This window comes from Protobothrops mucrosquamatus, unplaced genomic scaffold, assembly GCF_001527695.2.
Source record: "Protobothrops mucrosquamatus isolate PMUCROS unplaced genomic scaffold, P.Mucros_1.0 scaffold399, whole genome shotgun sequence".
NCBI classification, from domain to species: Eukaryota; Metazoa; Chordata; class Lepidosauria; order Squamata; family Viperidae; genus Protobothrops; species Protobothrops mucrosquamatus.
This window is the reverse complement of record NW_015386730.1, coordinates 224,656-238,929: the sequence shown is the minus strand read 5'-3', so window position 1 is coordinate 238,929 and position 14,274 is coordinate 224,656. Positions and strand designations below refer to the sequence as shown.

General features: G+C 42.2%; 1 protein-coding gene across 1 annotated transcript; it reads left to right on the top strand.

The window, feature by feature from the left end:
• Positions 1-8,157: 8,157 nt before the first annotated feature.
• Positions 8,158-14,274, top strand: LOC107287547 (snake venom serine protease). Its single transcript, XM_015816070.1, has 6 exons — positions 8,158-8,291; positions 8,401-8,482; positions 9,965-10,115; positions 11,147-11,406; positions 13,198-13,337; positions 14,098-14,274. The coding sequence occupies exons 2-6, from the start codon at positions 8,431-8,433 to the stop codon at positions 14,269-14,271; spliced, it is 777 nt and encodes a 258-aa protein (XP_015671556.1). The 5' UTR covers positions 8,158-8,291; positions 8,401-8,430; the 3' UTR covers positions 14,272-14,274.

The following is a 14,274-nucleotide window of genomic DNA, read 5'->3' as shown; positions in this document are numbered from 1 at the left end:
GACTCCCCATAGGATCTAGCCAAAGCAGACATGAAACAGCCCAGCAAAATATGCGCAGCCATGTGGAGTTTGTAATGCAGAAATTTTGCTAGCAATGACAACTCTATACCCACAGCACACAAATTGACAAGGGGAAAGTGATAAGCATTAGGCAGGAGCCCAGCATTACTTAACCATCTCTACATTGAGATGCTTCTCCAACTGAAAGGTTCTGGAACAGCATTCAAATGATGCTCAAGAGATTTCAGCTATGACCTAAGTCAAGTCTCCTAAAAAAAAAAGGCATGCCAAGGAGATCAATCTCTCCAAAACACAAGACAGTGCTCTGGATGAAAAAAAAAAGCAAAATGCTGTAATTCTCTACTACTGACTGCTAGTGGATGGGTAAGGAAAAGTGGATTCACCTAAGCAAATTTTGGAGAGTTGAGGAGAGATGTTATCCGCAGAAGAGACTATGCAAAAGCCGGCTCAGATACATCAGTTCAATCCGAGTTAAGTGGAGTATTATTATTTTTTGGGGGGGGGGGGGGCAGGGCCTTTCTTCTGAACTGTTTCAAAGGACTCACAAGTACATACTTTAGTCTTCCTTTGATCACCGTTTCTCAATAAGAGTTATCCTGTTAGAACTGTAACTCTTCCATACAATTATGCTTCTCAATTATGTCCTGAAAGAGAGGGACAAGAAATATTTTGAATACAATCTTTCTTATCCATAATGCAGAGACGCCAACATTCACATGCATCAATTATACTAACCAAGGTAGTTCTGCCAGCAGCCCCATGTTTGATTTTGATTGGGGAACCTACTGTCACATGAAGCTGTTTTGTAGTTCTCTATCTTGCTTCTAATGGATTCAGACATTTTCTGAAAATAGATATGAAATCAGGAAATTGATATATCCTGGTGCTTCAAAATGTCAACTATTAGAAGACATTTCCTTAGGAAAAAGATCAGGTTTCCCCATGGCAATTTTATTCCCCAAAGAATTTAATACAGGATTGCCCTAGATATTTTATTCTAAGTAGAACCCTGCTCACAAATCATTGTCTACTCCCTATTGTATGCCTTCTTACTCTCTTGTAATCCCTTCCTCTATAATGAATGTAAATACCAACATGAATTCTTTTCTAATTATCTCAGTGCTGGAGTGAGCATTCCAAAGGACAGAGGAATGGGGGAAGGGGCTGCAAGAGCTACCCTTTTACTTGGCTTCCTTGTGAGTCAGGTTTTGGAAACCTTTCCCACCCTTTGTCCTCACCCAGATGTTTGGGATAGTATTCTTTGGACACTATAAAGCAGGGATCTTCAAACATGGCCCTTTTATGACTTGTGGACTTCAACTCCCAGAATTCCTCAGCCAGGCAAATTTGTGGTCATGTGATTGGACTTAGTAACAGTTTTGTTTAACAACTGAGTTGTCTGTCAAGGACTCCTGGTACAGTCTGATTCTCCTAACTGCAATAAGTGAAACAAATTAAATCTTCTGCTCACATCAGCTGTAGAAATATGTCTGGTATTCCTTCCTGCAAAATAGAAAAAAGCCTTGGCATCCTTACCAGTGACCAACAGCTATTTTAATCTAATACATTAACATGCCTCTCTGTTTTAAAAAAACTTTCTGATAACAGACTGGAGATATGGTTTCATCCTTAAACTTTACAGCAGACAAGCTAGATTTTTGCAAATCAGTTCTAGATATATATTCTAGCCTACTGAACAGAAATGATATATATGACATAAGGCCTCAGAATGCTCACATGTCAAGAAATTGGAAGCAGATATTTTATTCTGCAGTTCTGCTTGCTGGCTTTGGCCTAAAATAATAAAAATGGGTGGGGTTGGTAGGATAATCAGATTAATAAACAATTAAACATCTTGAACCTTGAACAGATGACTAAATAAACATCTTGCTTATTTATTAGTTGCTAGTTGTGTCCCTTTAATTGAGACTTCATGACACTTTACATAACAGAAGAGCACCTTACTAAAATGATTACCTGGGGGGGGGGGAATGAAAGGAACAAAGGTATCTTGCCTGCAGACAGGAAAACAATAACAAAAATGACATGCCACATGTGATACAGTGTGCCCCTTACTGTAGTATTAAGTACTGAAGATTTATACACATTAGCTGGGTTCAACAGCAGCCTATGCCCAGACTAAAAAACAGATGTTCTGTTCTCACAAAGAAAACAATTGTATGAGGGCTTCACTTGTAACTGACATGATAAAACTGTGGCTTCCCACCATTCACCAAACCATAGTTACTGCCCCATTCCATTTCAAGGCTACCTCAGCTTTTGTGAGAATTCCACTATTAGAAATTCAAACTGTTTTAGCAAAATCAAGGCAAAAGCGGGGGGGGGGGAAGGACCTTGATGTCCGAATCTGATGTACCCTAACCTTCTTGCCAACGTTCCTAATCTTCATGTAAGTGCTAATCTATGATGAAAAGACAAGACAAGCTATCTGGGCCAATAGTGTCACTTCTTCTTCTTCTTCTTGTGCCATATCCATTATCGGACGTTGGCGATCAGGTTGGCGATCCTGTTTTTATCAGCAGCCGCACGAAAAAGTGCTGCTGACTTTTGTCCAAACCAGTCCCTTAGATTTTGAAACCACGATGTTCTTCTTCTGCCTGGACCTCGTTTGCCTTCAATCTTTCCCTGGAGGATTAAAATGGAATATGCCGTATTTTTCTGGGTGTCGCATCACATGTCCAAAATATTATAATTTTCATTTCTTAATTGTTTTGATGATTTCCCTTGGCTTTCCCAGGCAGCTTATCACCTCCTCATTTCTGATCTTGTCAACACAATCCCCCAACTAATGATGATGATGGTTTATTAAACTTGTGGAATAGTGTCATTTGGCTGCAAGGTTACCTTTTGTATTAAGTCTGCTTGGGTGCACATTCTTTCCAAACAGTTTTCTTTTGCTACCGAAAGCCCTCGACTTATAACAGTTCATTTAGTGAATGTTCAAAGTTACAACATCATTTTTCACACTTATGACCGTTGCAGCTTCCCCACAGTCATGCAATTTATGAGCCAATGCTTGACAACTGGTTCCTATTTATGCCGGCTGCAGTGTCCCGGGGTCACTAGTTAGGGTTACATAGAGCTATACGATCCAGAACAGTGGCTGTTTGGGGTCCAAATGTCCCAAAGGACCCTGGCCTCCTCCTCTTACTGCCACCACATGCACTGGACTCCAACCTTCCTCACCCCTGGAGATGGGAAGGCCTGGAAAAAAACTGAAAAATTGGGGGGAAAGAGGGGATTTTCCCCCATTTTTTTCCAAATGGTTTTGGAAAAAAAAGAGGGGGGGAGAACTGTTTTTTCCTCATTTTTCCAGGTTTTTTCCCCTCAGGCTTTCCCATCTCTACCCATCCCCCAAACTGACATGCCAATGGCCAGGAGGACACAGCCTGCAACCGAGACCTGGACGGGCATGTCTCCCCTTCAGGGTGGAGGTGCCCTGAGCACTGGGTCTTCCTGTGCTCTTCCCAAAAGTGTACAGGACTGATTGATGTCTTTCTTATGATGGAATAGCTCTGTTGTCTGATGTTCATTGGCTAATAAAGTTTACAAAGCAATGCTACCAACTTTCTAATGTGTGGCACTTCTAGATGTGACTCTGCCAGCCTTCCAGATTGTTGGCCACCCAGCTGCTTAATTTGATCAAATAAAATGCTGCTTAATCAAGAAGTCTCCTCTTGGGTTATCTAATTAGATTAATATGGTATCTCAAGTATAAGTAAGGGACTGGGATCTTACAGCAGAATGCATGTATTTCATTTGTATGGTGCCAAACACAATGGTTTTTTTCCCCCAGGCTTTCCCATCTCTACCCATCCCCAAAACTGACGTGCCAATGGCCAGGAGGACACAGACTACGACCCAAAGACCCGGATGGGCACATCTTCCCTCTTAAGGTTTTTTGCTTTCCGGAAGGGTCTGTTTTTATTGAGCTACATATCCAGTCTTATTATCAGTGTTCTTTCATGCTTCAGGCTCAAGGGTGGGATTCAGCTGGTTCGCACCACTTTGGCAGAACTGGTAGCTAATTTTTTGTTGCCCAGGCCCATAATGGACTTCCGGAAGCGGCATACACACAGAGAACCGGTTGTTCACATATTTGAATCCCACCACTGTTCAGGCTCCATGATATAGAGCCAAGTTACATAAGGATGTGAAGAGTTCTGGAACAAAGGGAAATTGTTTAGTATGTTGGTTTCTTGCTTTTTGGCTCTGTTGTCTGATTTTAATTGGCTAACAAAGTTTATAAAGCAATGTTACCAACTTTCTAAGACGTGGCACTTCTGGATGTGACTCTGCCAGTGTTCCAGATTGTTGGCCACCCAGCTGCTTAATTTGATCAAAGAACATGCTGCTTAATCAAGAAGTCTCTGCTTGGGTTATCTAATTAGATTAATATGGTATGTCAAGTTTAAGTAAGGGACTGGGACCTTACAGCAGAATGCATGTATTTCATTTGTATGGTGCCAAACACAATGGGTTTTTTATCCCACAGGTTTTCCCATCTCTACCCATCCCCAGATCTGATGTGCAAATGGCCAGGAAGACACAGACTGTGACCCAAAGACCCAGACGGGCATGTCTCTCCTTCGGGGTGGAGGTACCCTGAGCTCTGGGCCTTCCCGCACTCTTCCCAAGGGTCAAACCACCGGGGTTCCCCCTTCAAGGTCTGAAAGAAGGCCCGGAGGAGCTGGGCTCCTCTACCTGGGCGGCTGCGAGTGAGTCCCGGCTTTTCATCGCAATGAGGCTGATGAAGCAGCAGCTTCCTCAAAGTGATTTTCACCTGCAGAACAGGCCACCAAGATGCCGAAATCAGCGACAGGGAGGCTAGAGTAGCACCGAAAGAATGGGCATAAGGACGCTCTAGCTCCACCCCTCGTTTTCCTGTTGGGTCCCAATCCCAAAAGCGCAGCTGCTTCTAGAGTGGAGGTGGGGAACTATGGCTCCCCTTATGACTTGTGGACTTCAATTCCCAGAATTCCTGAGCCAGTACCATAGCTGGATACCCTCCCCCCCCCAGTTGTACAGGCTGCAGCTTCCCTAATTCTCCACAATTACCATCCTGACTGGGAAATTTTAGGAATTGAAATCCAGGCATCTGGAGAGGATGAAATTTAAAGGTTAGGGCTAATTTTAAACAAGTCAAATTCAAACAAATTACAGCTGTGGAAAGCATACATCCAATGCTGTGCATAGCCAGCTTTCCTGATCTCCTTTTTCAAAATTAGATCCTAGAATGGAAAATGTGGAGTGTTTTCAAACCAGTCTCACAACCCTGAAAATTGTTGGACTTAAGTTAATATCAATGTCCCCACTATTCATAATACAGAAACAGTCGTTTTTCCACACCACCCAAACAAATGGGTCAACTGAGTGTGTGGTTGCCTTTATATGGTCTAACTGCCCTGGCTTTTTTAGGTTTAAAAATATTTCCAGTGAAAAGAAAAAAAAATCTGTTTTCCTTCCATCCTAAAGCTGAAGTGAATTCTACACCAACATCTCACATAGACTGCATTAATCACATATTAGGGTTTTTTGCTTTCCAGAACGGTCTATTTATATTGAGATACATATCCATTCTTGTTATCAGTGTTCTTTCATGCTTCAGGCTCAGTGGTGGGATTCAGCTGGTTCACGCCACTTTGGCAGAACCGGTAGCTAATTTTTTGTTGCCCAGTTCCAGAATGAACTTCCGGAAGCGGCATCCACACAGAGAACCGGTTGTTCACATATTTGAATCTCACCACTGTTCAGCCTGCATGATATAGAGCCAAGTTACATAAGGATGTGAAGGGTTCTGGAACAAATGGAAATTGTTTAGTCTAACTGTTGGTTTCTTGCTTTTTGGCTCTGTTGCCTGATTTTAATTGGCTAACAAAGTTTATAAAGCAATGCTACCAACTTTCTAAGATGTGGCACTTCTGGATGTGATTCTGCCAGCGTTCCAGATTTTTGGCCACCCAGCTGCTTAATTTGATCAAATAAAGTGCTGCTTAATCAAGAAGTCTCCGCTTGGGTTATCTAATTAGATTAACATGGTATCTAAAGTTTAAGTAAGGGACTGGGACCTTACAGCAGAATGCATGTATTTCATTTGTATGGTGCCAAACACAATGGGGTTTTTTTTCCCCAGGCTTTCCCATCTCTACCGATCCCCAAAAGTGATGTGCCAATGGCCAGGAGGATGCAGCCTGCGACCCAAAAACCTGAATGAGCGTGTCTCCACCTTGGGAAGAAGGCGCCCTGAGCACTGGGCCTTCCCGCACTCTTCCCAGGGTTGGCACAGCCGGGAAACCCCCTCTGAGAACGGAAGCAAGGCCCGGAGCAGATGGGCTCCTCTCCCCGTCCGGCTGCGAGTGAGCTCCCGGCTTTTCATCGCAATGAGGCCGATGAAGCAGCGCCTTCCTCAAAGTGACTTTCACCTGTAGAACAGGCCAAGATGCCGGAATCTGCGATGGGGAGGCTGCAGCAGCACCAGAAGAATGGGCATAAGGACGCTCTAGCTCTGCCCCTTGTTTTCCTGTTGGATCCCAACCCCAAAAGCGCAGCTGCTTCTAGAGTGGTGGTGGCTCCCCTTATGACTTGTGGACTTCAACTCCCAGAACTCCTGAGCCAGTGCGGTACCATAGCTGTATACCCTCCCCCCAGTTGTACAGGCTTCAGCTTCCCTAATTCTCCACAACTACCATCCTGACTGGGAAATTCTAGGAGTTGAAGTCCAGGCGTCTGGAAAGGATGACATTTAAAGGTTAAGGCTAATTTTAAACAAATCAAATTCAAACTAATTACAGCTGTGAAAAGCATACATCCAATGCTGTGCATAGCCAGCTTTCCTGATCTCCTTTTCCAAAACTAGATCCTAGAATGGAAAATGTGGAGTCTTTTCAAATCAGTCTCACAATCCTGAAAATTGTTGGACTTAAGTTAGTATCAGTTTCCCCCACTATTCATAATACAGAAACAGTTGTTTTTCCACACCACACAAACAAATGGGTCAACTGAGTGTGTGGTTTCCTTTATATCAGTGGTTCTCAACCTGTGGGTCGGGACTCCATTTGGGGTCGATCGACCATTTCATGGGGGTCGCCAAGCAAGGCTGTCCGCCATTTTTTTTGTCCGCCATTTTTTTTTGTCCACCATTTTTTGCCCTTTTCCAGCGGGTGCCTTACCTCCCTTGGGCTGGGCCAGCTGGTGGTCGGCCTGTTCCGTCTCTGCCGCTTGCCAGCTATGCCTCGGCCAGCGCAGGGGGCGGAACCACACATGCGCGGCGCTCCCGGGCAGGGAAAGTCCTCAACTTACGACCGATTGGGTAGTCCTCAACTTACGACCGGTTTAGTCCTCGACTTACGACTGGTTTAGTCCTCGACTTACGACTGGTTTAGTCCTCGACTTACGACCGGTTGGGGTCGCGGCATTAAAAAGGTTGAGAACCACTGCTTTATATGGTCTAACTGCCCTGGCTTTTTCAGGTTTAAAAATATTTCCAGTTAAAAGAAAAACAATCTGTTTTCCTTCCGTCCTAAAGCTGAAGTGAATTCTGCACCAACATCTCACATAGACTCCATTAATCTCATATTAGGGTTTTTTGCTTTCTGAAGGGTCTATTTATATTGAGATACATATCCAGTCTGTTATCAGTGTTGTTTCGTGCTTCAGGCTCAGTGGTGGGATTCAGCCGGTTCGCACCACTTTGGCAGAACCGGTAGCTGATTTTGTTGCCCAGTTCCAGAATGGACTTCCGGAAGAGGCATCCACATAGAGAACTGGTTGTTCACATATTTGAATCCCACCACTGTTCAGGCTGCATGATATAGAGCCAAGTTACATAAGGATGTGAAGGGTTCTGGAACAAAGGGAAATTGTGTAGTCTAACTATTGCATTCTTGCTTTTTTTAATTAGCTTTTGCACCAGAGAAATTTCATGCAAGCTTGGGAAACGTGTACATGGATGGGATATAGATGTACATGGATGGAGGGAATAAGGGAGTGGCTTTCTTATGATGTCTTTCTTATGGTGTAATGGCTCTGTTGTCTGATTTTTATTGGCTAACAAAGTGTATAAACAATGCTACCAACTTTCTAAGACGTGGCACTTCTGGATGTGACTCTGCCAGTCTTCCAGATTGTTGGCCACCCAGCTGCTTAATTTGATCAAATAAAGTGCTGCTTGATCAAGAAGTCTCCACTTGGGTTATCTGATTAGATTGATACAGTATCTCAAGTTTAAGTTTGGGACTGGGATCTTACAGGTGAGAAATTGGTGTTTTTTCCACATCTGTCGTTCTATCTCGGAATGGAAGACAACAAAATGCAAACTGTGCATTCTTGCCAAAATTGTTCCCCATTTCTAAACTCTAGACAGACAGCTTGCCGTGCAGTGTTGAAGCTATGGAGCTGATCAGAGTGCTAGCAAACCTTCTGATACTACAGCTTTCTTACGGTAAGAGCCTGGACAATGGAGCAAGGGGTGGACGGAGCTTTAGGTGTTTTTTTCGGTTTAAACCTCCAGTTACAGGAGTCAACTTGCATGTAATTATTAACTGTAGATGTACAAGCAGGTCACAAGTAGAGAGTGAGCGAAGAAGGCCCAGTTAGTGCAAATGGGGAAGACCATTGCTGTATTTGTAATGATAGTATGAATTGATACATTTATTCATATCAGCAAAACTAGCCAGTTAAAAATATATAATCCCAAATATGGTCAGCTTCCTTTCGTGTTTCTATTTATTGGACAACTGACTTAAATAGAGGAAGATAACTTATTAATTAATATAAAATGCATTGAGAAAAAAGTTGGGGAGGGGTTTTCAGTGTTAAGGGGGTCTTTAAAAAATGGTGTATGAGATGGCCATTGATTTTTGTCCAAACTGGTAAAATAAATCTGTGGGATTTAACCTACCTCCCATTCTGTTAGATTTGCTGCATTATACACCTTGCATTATACACCGGTCATTGCTTCTGAAACAAATATCAAAACCGGTATGTAGGGATTTTACTGTCATCAGTGTTGGCTCAAACTGTTTTTGGTGAACTAAATACTAAAGTTATCAACTTCTCATAGAGTAAATTCCATTTTCATCAATCTCTTCCCCACTTTCACTCCTTCTGCCCCCTATTCTCCCCATCACGAGGCCATATATTTTGCTTAGCAATGCAGTAGAGCAAGATCATACACATATATATAGTCTTTTAAAATACTAAAAATGCGAATCCTGGGCATTATGTTAACAAATAAAAGAAAAAACGAACACCAGGATAAAATAAACCAGCCTGTTTAATATAAACAAGCCTGTGGTTAAGAAGATACACACACACACACACACACACACACACACATATATATATATATATATATATATATATATATATATATATATATATATATATATATATATATATATATATATATATATATATATGTTTTCTGAGGTTTTTGCGGGTGTTTGTATGTAGGTCTTTAGTTATTCGGGTTTTCTCCCGCGTAGAATTAAACATACCTTGGCGACGTTTCGACGAAGTCACATTCGTCATCTTCAGGCTGGTGTCTTCAGCTTCGTGCTTCTAAGAGTGAAGATGACGAATGTGTCCTCGACTGAAGATGATGAATGTGTCCTCGACTGAAGATGACGAATGTGACTTCGTCGAAACGTCGCCAAGGTATGTTTAATTCTACGCGGGAGAAAACCCGAATAACTAAAGACCTACATATATATATATATATATATCACTTAAGATTCACAGGTAGTTTACCTACATGGGCATAGGCATATATATGACTTGCAAATAATCCATTTTATTCTACTGGTTTGATGCTCTGTGCCCACAGTCATCTGTTAACCTCCAAAATTAGTGTACTGATAGAAACACTACAAATAAACGCGATTCCACAGCCAACCACTGAACTTTTTTGGTTTCTTTGCAGCACAAAAGTCTTCTGAACTGGTCGTTGGAGGTGATGAATGTAACATAAATGAACATCGTTCCCTTGCACTCGTGTATATCACTAGCGGTTTTCTCTGCGGTGGGACTTTGATCCACCCGGAATGGGTGATGACCGCTGCACACTGTGACAGGTGAGGGCATTACAGAATGTGGAAGGGTTGAGGGAGATCGTGTTTAGATATCCAGATTTTTTTTATAATGTTTCTGCTGGTTTTTACTGACTTCTCTGTGCGTTTTGAATGAGTGTTCTGCTGCTACTGCTATTGCTCCTCACAATCATATCTTGAGCAATGCTGTTTATATTTACGGTTGAATTTCCATCTTCTTCACCATAGTATTCATATCTTTCCTGTTTTATGGGATATAATAATAACAAGAATAACAAAATCTGGAACATTACCTGAATACCCTTTAATACCATGGAACCACAAAATTTACCTACCCCAGGTCCTTGGGAAGGACGTGATAGGTGGATAAAAATGCCAAATCCAGTCCAAATATCTGACTGACTGTGCAACTAACCAGAAAATATTAACCATATGCTGCCTGACTCTGGGGGTTGCCATAAGAAAATATTTTTTTTAAAAAATCAGTAAAACATAAAAGATAAAAAGATGATGAAGTGAGAGGCTTCTCTCTCCCTTATCAAAGGCCTGGGTGAGGCATTACATCTTAATACTAAGCAAGAGCAGAGTGGGCCCCATCCAGATTTTGTGTTCGTCTTTATCTATCCCACCATCCTTTGAGATAGGCTGGGTTGAGAGAGGATGTGCGCAATACAAAGTCATAACATTAGTAGTGTAACCACATGGGTTCTATGTTTAACAGTCATCTATAATTTATAAGTGCAACATTCACACAATACACATCCAAGTCAATAAAGAGATGGATTAATACTATATGCTGAGCTTTCTGAGTGCTAAACAGCACACAGGTGAATTCACACTTCAAGATTTTGCATAAACAATGGAAATAGCTTATTCAATCACCTTGAATAAATTTCTTGAGGGTACTCAGATCTCTAGGACATTGACAGTAACTCTTCCAGGATTCAGGTGCTAACAATCCTGCTTGAGGGCCAAAATGAGGTCAAGCACCATTCCAAGTAATATAGAGTTTACTTTAAGTTGTTGTTGTTAACTTGTTGTTGTTTTTCTTGTAGGGGAAATATTGTCATATTCCTTGGTGTGCATAGCCTAAAGGGACTAAATAAGGATGAGCCAACAAGAATCGCAAAGGAGAAGTTCATTTGTCACAATAGGAAAAAAAATGACGATAAGGACAAGGACATCATGTTGATCAGGCTGGACAGTCCTGTTAGCAACAGTGAACACATCGCGCCTATCAGCTTGCCTTCCAATCCTCCCAGTGTGGGCACAGTTTGCCGTGTTATGGGATGGGGCTCAATGACGTCTCCTAATGGTAGGGATCGCTGTCTATACTCTCAGACCCAGCTTTTGATGTAACATCAACTAGGTCTAGTGTCCCACTATGTCACCCATGAATATTGGAATGTGGACGGACAATGGGATTCCCTAAGATTCCATTTCTTCATCAGTTCCACACCCACAAGGTCCTTGGAATAAAAGAAATAAGTAAGGAACTGGCATGCTGTATAGCTAAAAAAAACCACACTATAGGATCAGATTTATTGATAGCAGTGCTGTTGGGAATCAGAAAAGTCCCATTAGCATGGCAGTCTTGTGTGGCTTCATTACCTTTAATAATGGGGTGTTTTGTGAATGGCCATGGCCGTTTTAGAAATGGGGAAGTCTCCTGCAGAGAATGTTTTCAGAGTATATTTACCACTTGCTCTCAAAATACCAACTATGAACTCAAAAACATGGTCTATCCTTGGATGGATATAAAATCTCTGTGGATGGTTGCAGAGGACTTCTTCCTTTTAAGTCCTGGTGGTGCAGTGGTTAGAATGCAGTATTGCTGGCTATCTCTGCTCCCAGCCTGGAATTCGATCCTGACGGGGCTCAAGGTTGACTCAGCCTTCCATCCTTTTGAGGTTGATAAAAGGAGGACTCAGATTGTTGGGGGCAATACTGTAAATGCGGATACTGTAAATCACCCAGAGAGTGCAGTATATAAGTCTAAGTGCTATTGCTATTGCTAATAAGGCCATGGAAGTGTTACATGCACTCTCAGCTTTAGCTTATGGTCATCCACACATTCAAGCCTGCCAAGGTAGGTAGATCTTGTAAGCCCACCTTGTTTTCTACCTAGGTTTCTACCAAATAGGTGTAGCTAGAGCAGACAAGTCACACAGCCTTGGTCAAGAGCTGGGAAATAATTAAGGACTCACACAAATAATTTTCAACTCACCACTGAGGGACCACAGGTTTTTTTTTCCAATACATGGAGACCCAGTGAATTTAAAGTAACAGCAAAACTTTACTGCTTGCAATGTAAATTTGTTCTTTCTCATACGCACACATGCACCCATCCGTATTTAGACACATCCTTCTCAATTATGCTGCCAGGCATCAGCTAGAGGGACAGAAACTCCTAAGTTGTGGATCCAAAGATGACTCAAGGAGTGGGTGAGCTTTAGGACCCCTTTTTCTCCTCAAAAGTTCTTGATTTGTTCATTAGCTGGGATTGGGGTTTATTCCATATTCTCAGGCTCAACTTTGTCTGATTCAGATGATATTTGTTTGCTTAGACCTATTTCCACCTCATCTGTCCTCCCCAAGGGATCTTTAAGACAAGATTCCTGGCTTTTTGTTCTTATACACAATACAAACTTATGGGTCTGCTTCATTTTCAGATATGGAAGTTTCAGTATGCTGGCTGAGGAATTTTGGGAGTGGAAGTTCACAAGTCTTACAGTTGCCAAGTTTGGAGACCCCCATTCTAGGTCATCTCCAGGGGATGCGAGATCAGTTCTGTGACTTTTGAACTAGCAAAAGCCCTACTTTTCCAACAAGGCAATCTTTCTGTAGAGTGCCGGAGAAATTTGAGAAGCCTTCAAATGCCCAACAGCTGATTTAAGACCTATTAATATCTTGACAATTTTTTTTTAACTAAAGTAAAATCGGGTTTTTCCCAGGAGTCTCTTTGAACAGCTTTGAAAGACAACACTTCCTATTCCAGGCAATGAGATCAGCTCCGTTGGTTGGAGACAACGGAAATTATAGCTCTATGCATCTAGGTGGTAAATTGTGAAAGATAGAATTTTGCCTATTTTTTATTTTTTTTCAGTGACTTTCCCCGGTGTCCCTCATTGTGCTAACATTAACATATTCGATTATGAGGAGTGTCGAGCAGCTAAACCAGAATTGCCAGAGATAAGCAGAACATTGTGCGCAGGTATCCTGGAAGGAGGCAAAGGTTCATGTGACGTAAGATGATCCGTTTTAAGACAGACTCCTAAAGAAATGATGCCAAATTCAAATTCAAATTTATTTGATTTATATACCGCCCTTCTCCCTTGCGGGACTCAGGGCGGTGAACAGGCACATTAATAAAACAGCAATACCATAATATTTAAAAATATTCAAAACTAATTAAATTATTTGTCCTGTCCTAAAACCCACTATAATAATATAAAATTATACCCAATTTAAAATTGTAGAGTTTCAGATTTATGCCAGACCGGCCACTTGGAACAGATAGGTCTTTAGGGCTCGGCGGAAGAGGCGTATGTCCCCCATTGTACGGAGGTCAGGGGGCAGCTCATTCCATAGGGTAGGAGCTGCCACAGAGAAGGCTCTCCCCCTGGGGGTCACCAGCCGGCATTGTCCGGCCGACGGCACCCTGAGGAGGCCTAATCTGTGGGAGCGGACTGGTCGAAATTTGATGCCAAATTTCAAAGCTATGACAGAGATCTAGCCTTGAAGGCATCTTGTAGAAACATATAAAGTTACGGCTTTTGCTGACTCAAGTGCCTTCTAGGTGTCTAGATTTCCAGACATCCCAATATTGGTGATTCTGGTGGGGGAAACTCAATGTGTTAAATTCTTCTACAAGGATCCTGGATTGGGGAACATCGAAGTGAAACATTGGGGGCTATATGTGAATGGACGATGGGAGGAAATTGTTTGCTCTACTTCCCATTCATAGATACGGTAGTAATGTTTCATGTTTGATTTTTCTCAACAGGGTGACTCTGGGGGACCCCTCATCTGTAATGGAGAAATCCAGGGCATTGTATCTTGGGGGGGCGATATTTGTGCCCAACCGCATGAGCCTGGCCACTACACCAAGGTCTTCTATTATATTGATTGGATCAAGAACATTATTGCAGGAAATACAGATGCGACCTGCCCCCCGTGAAAA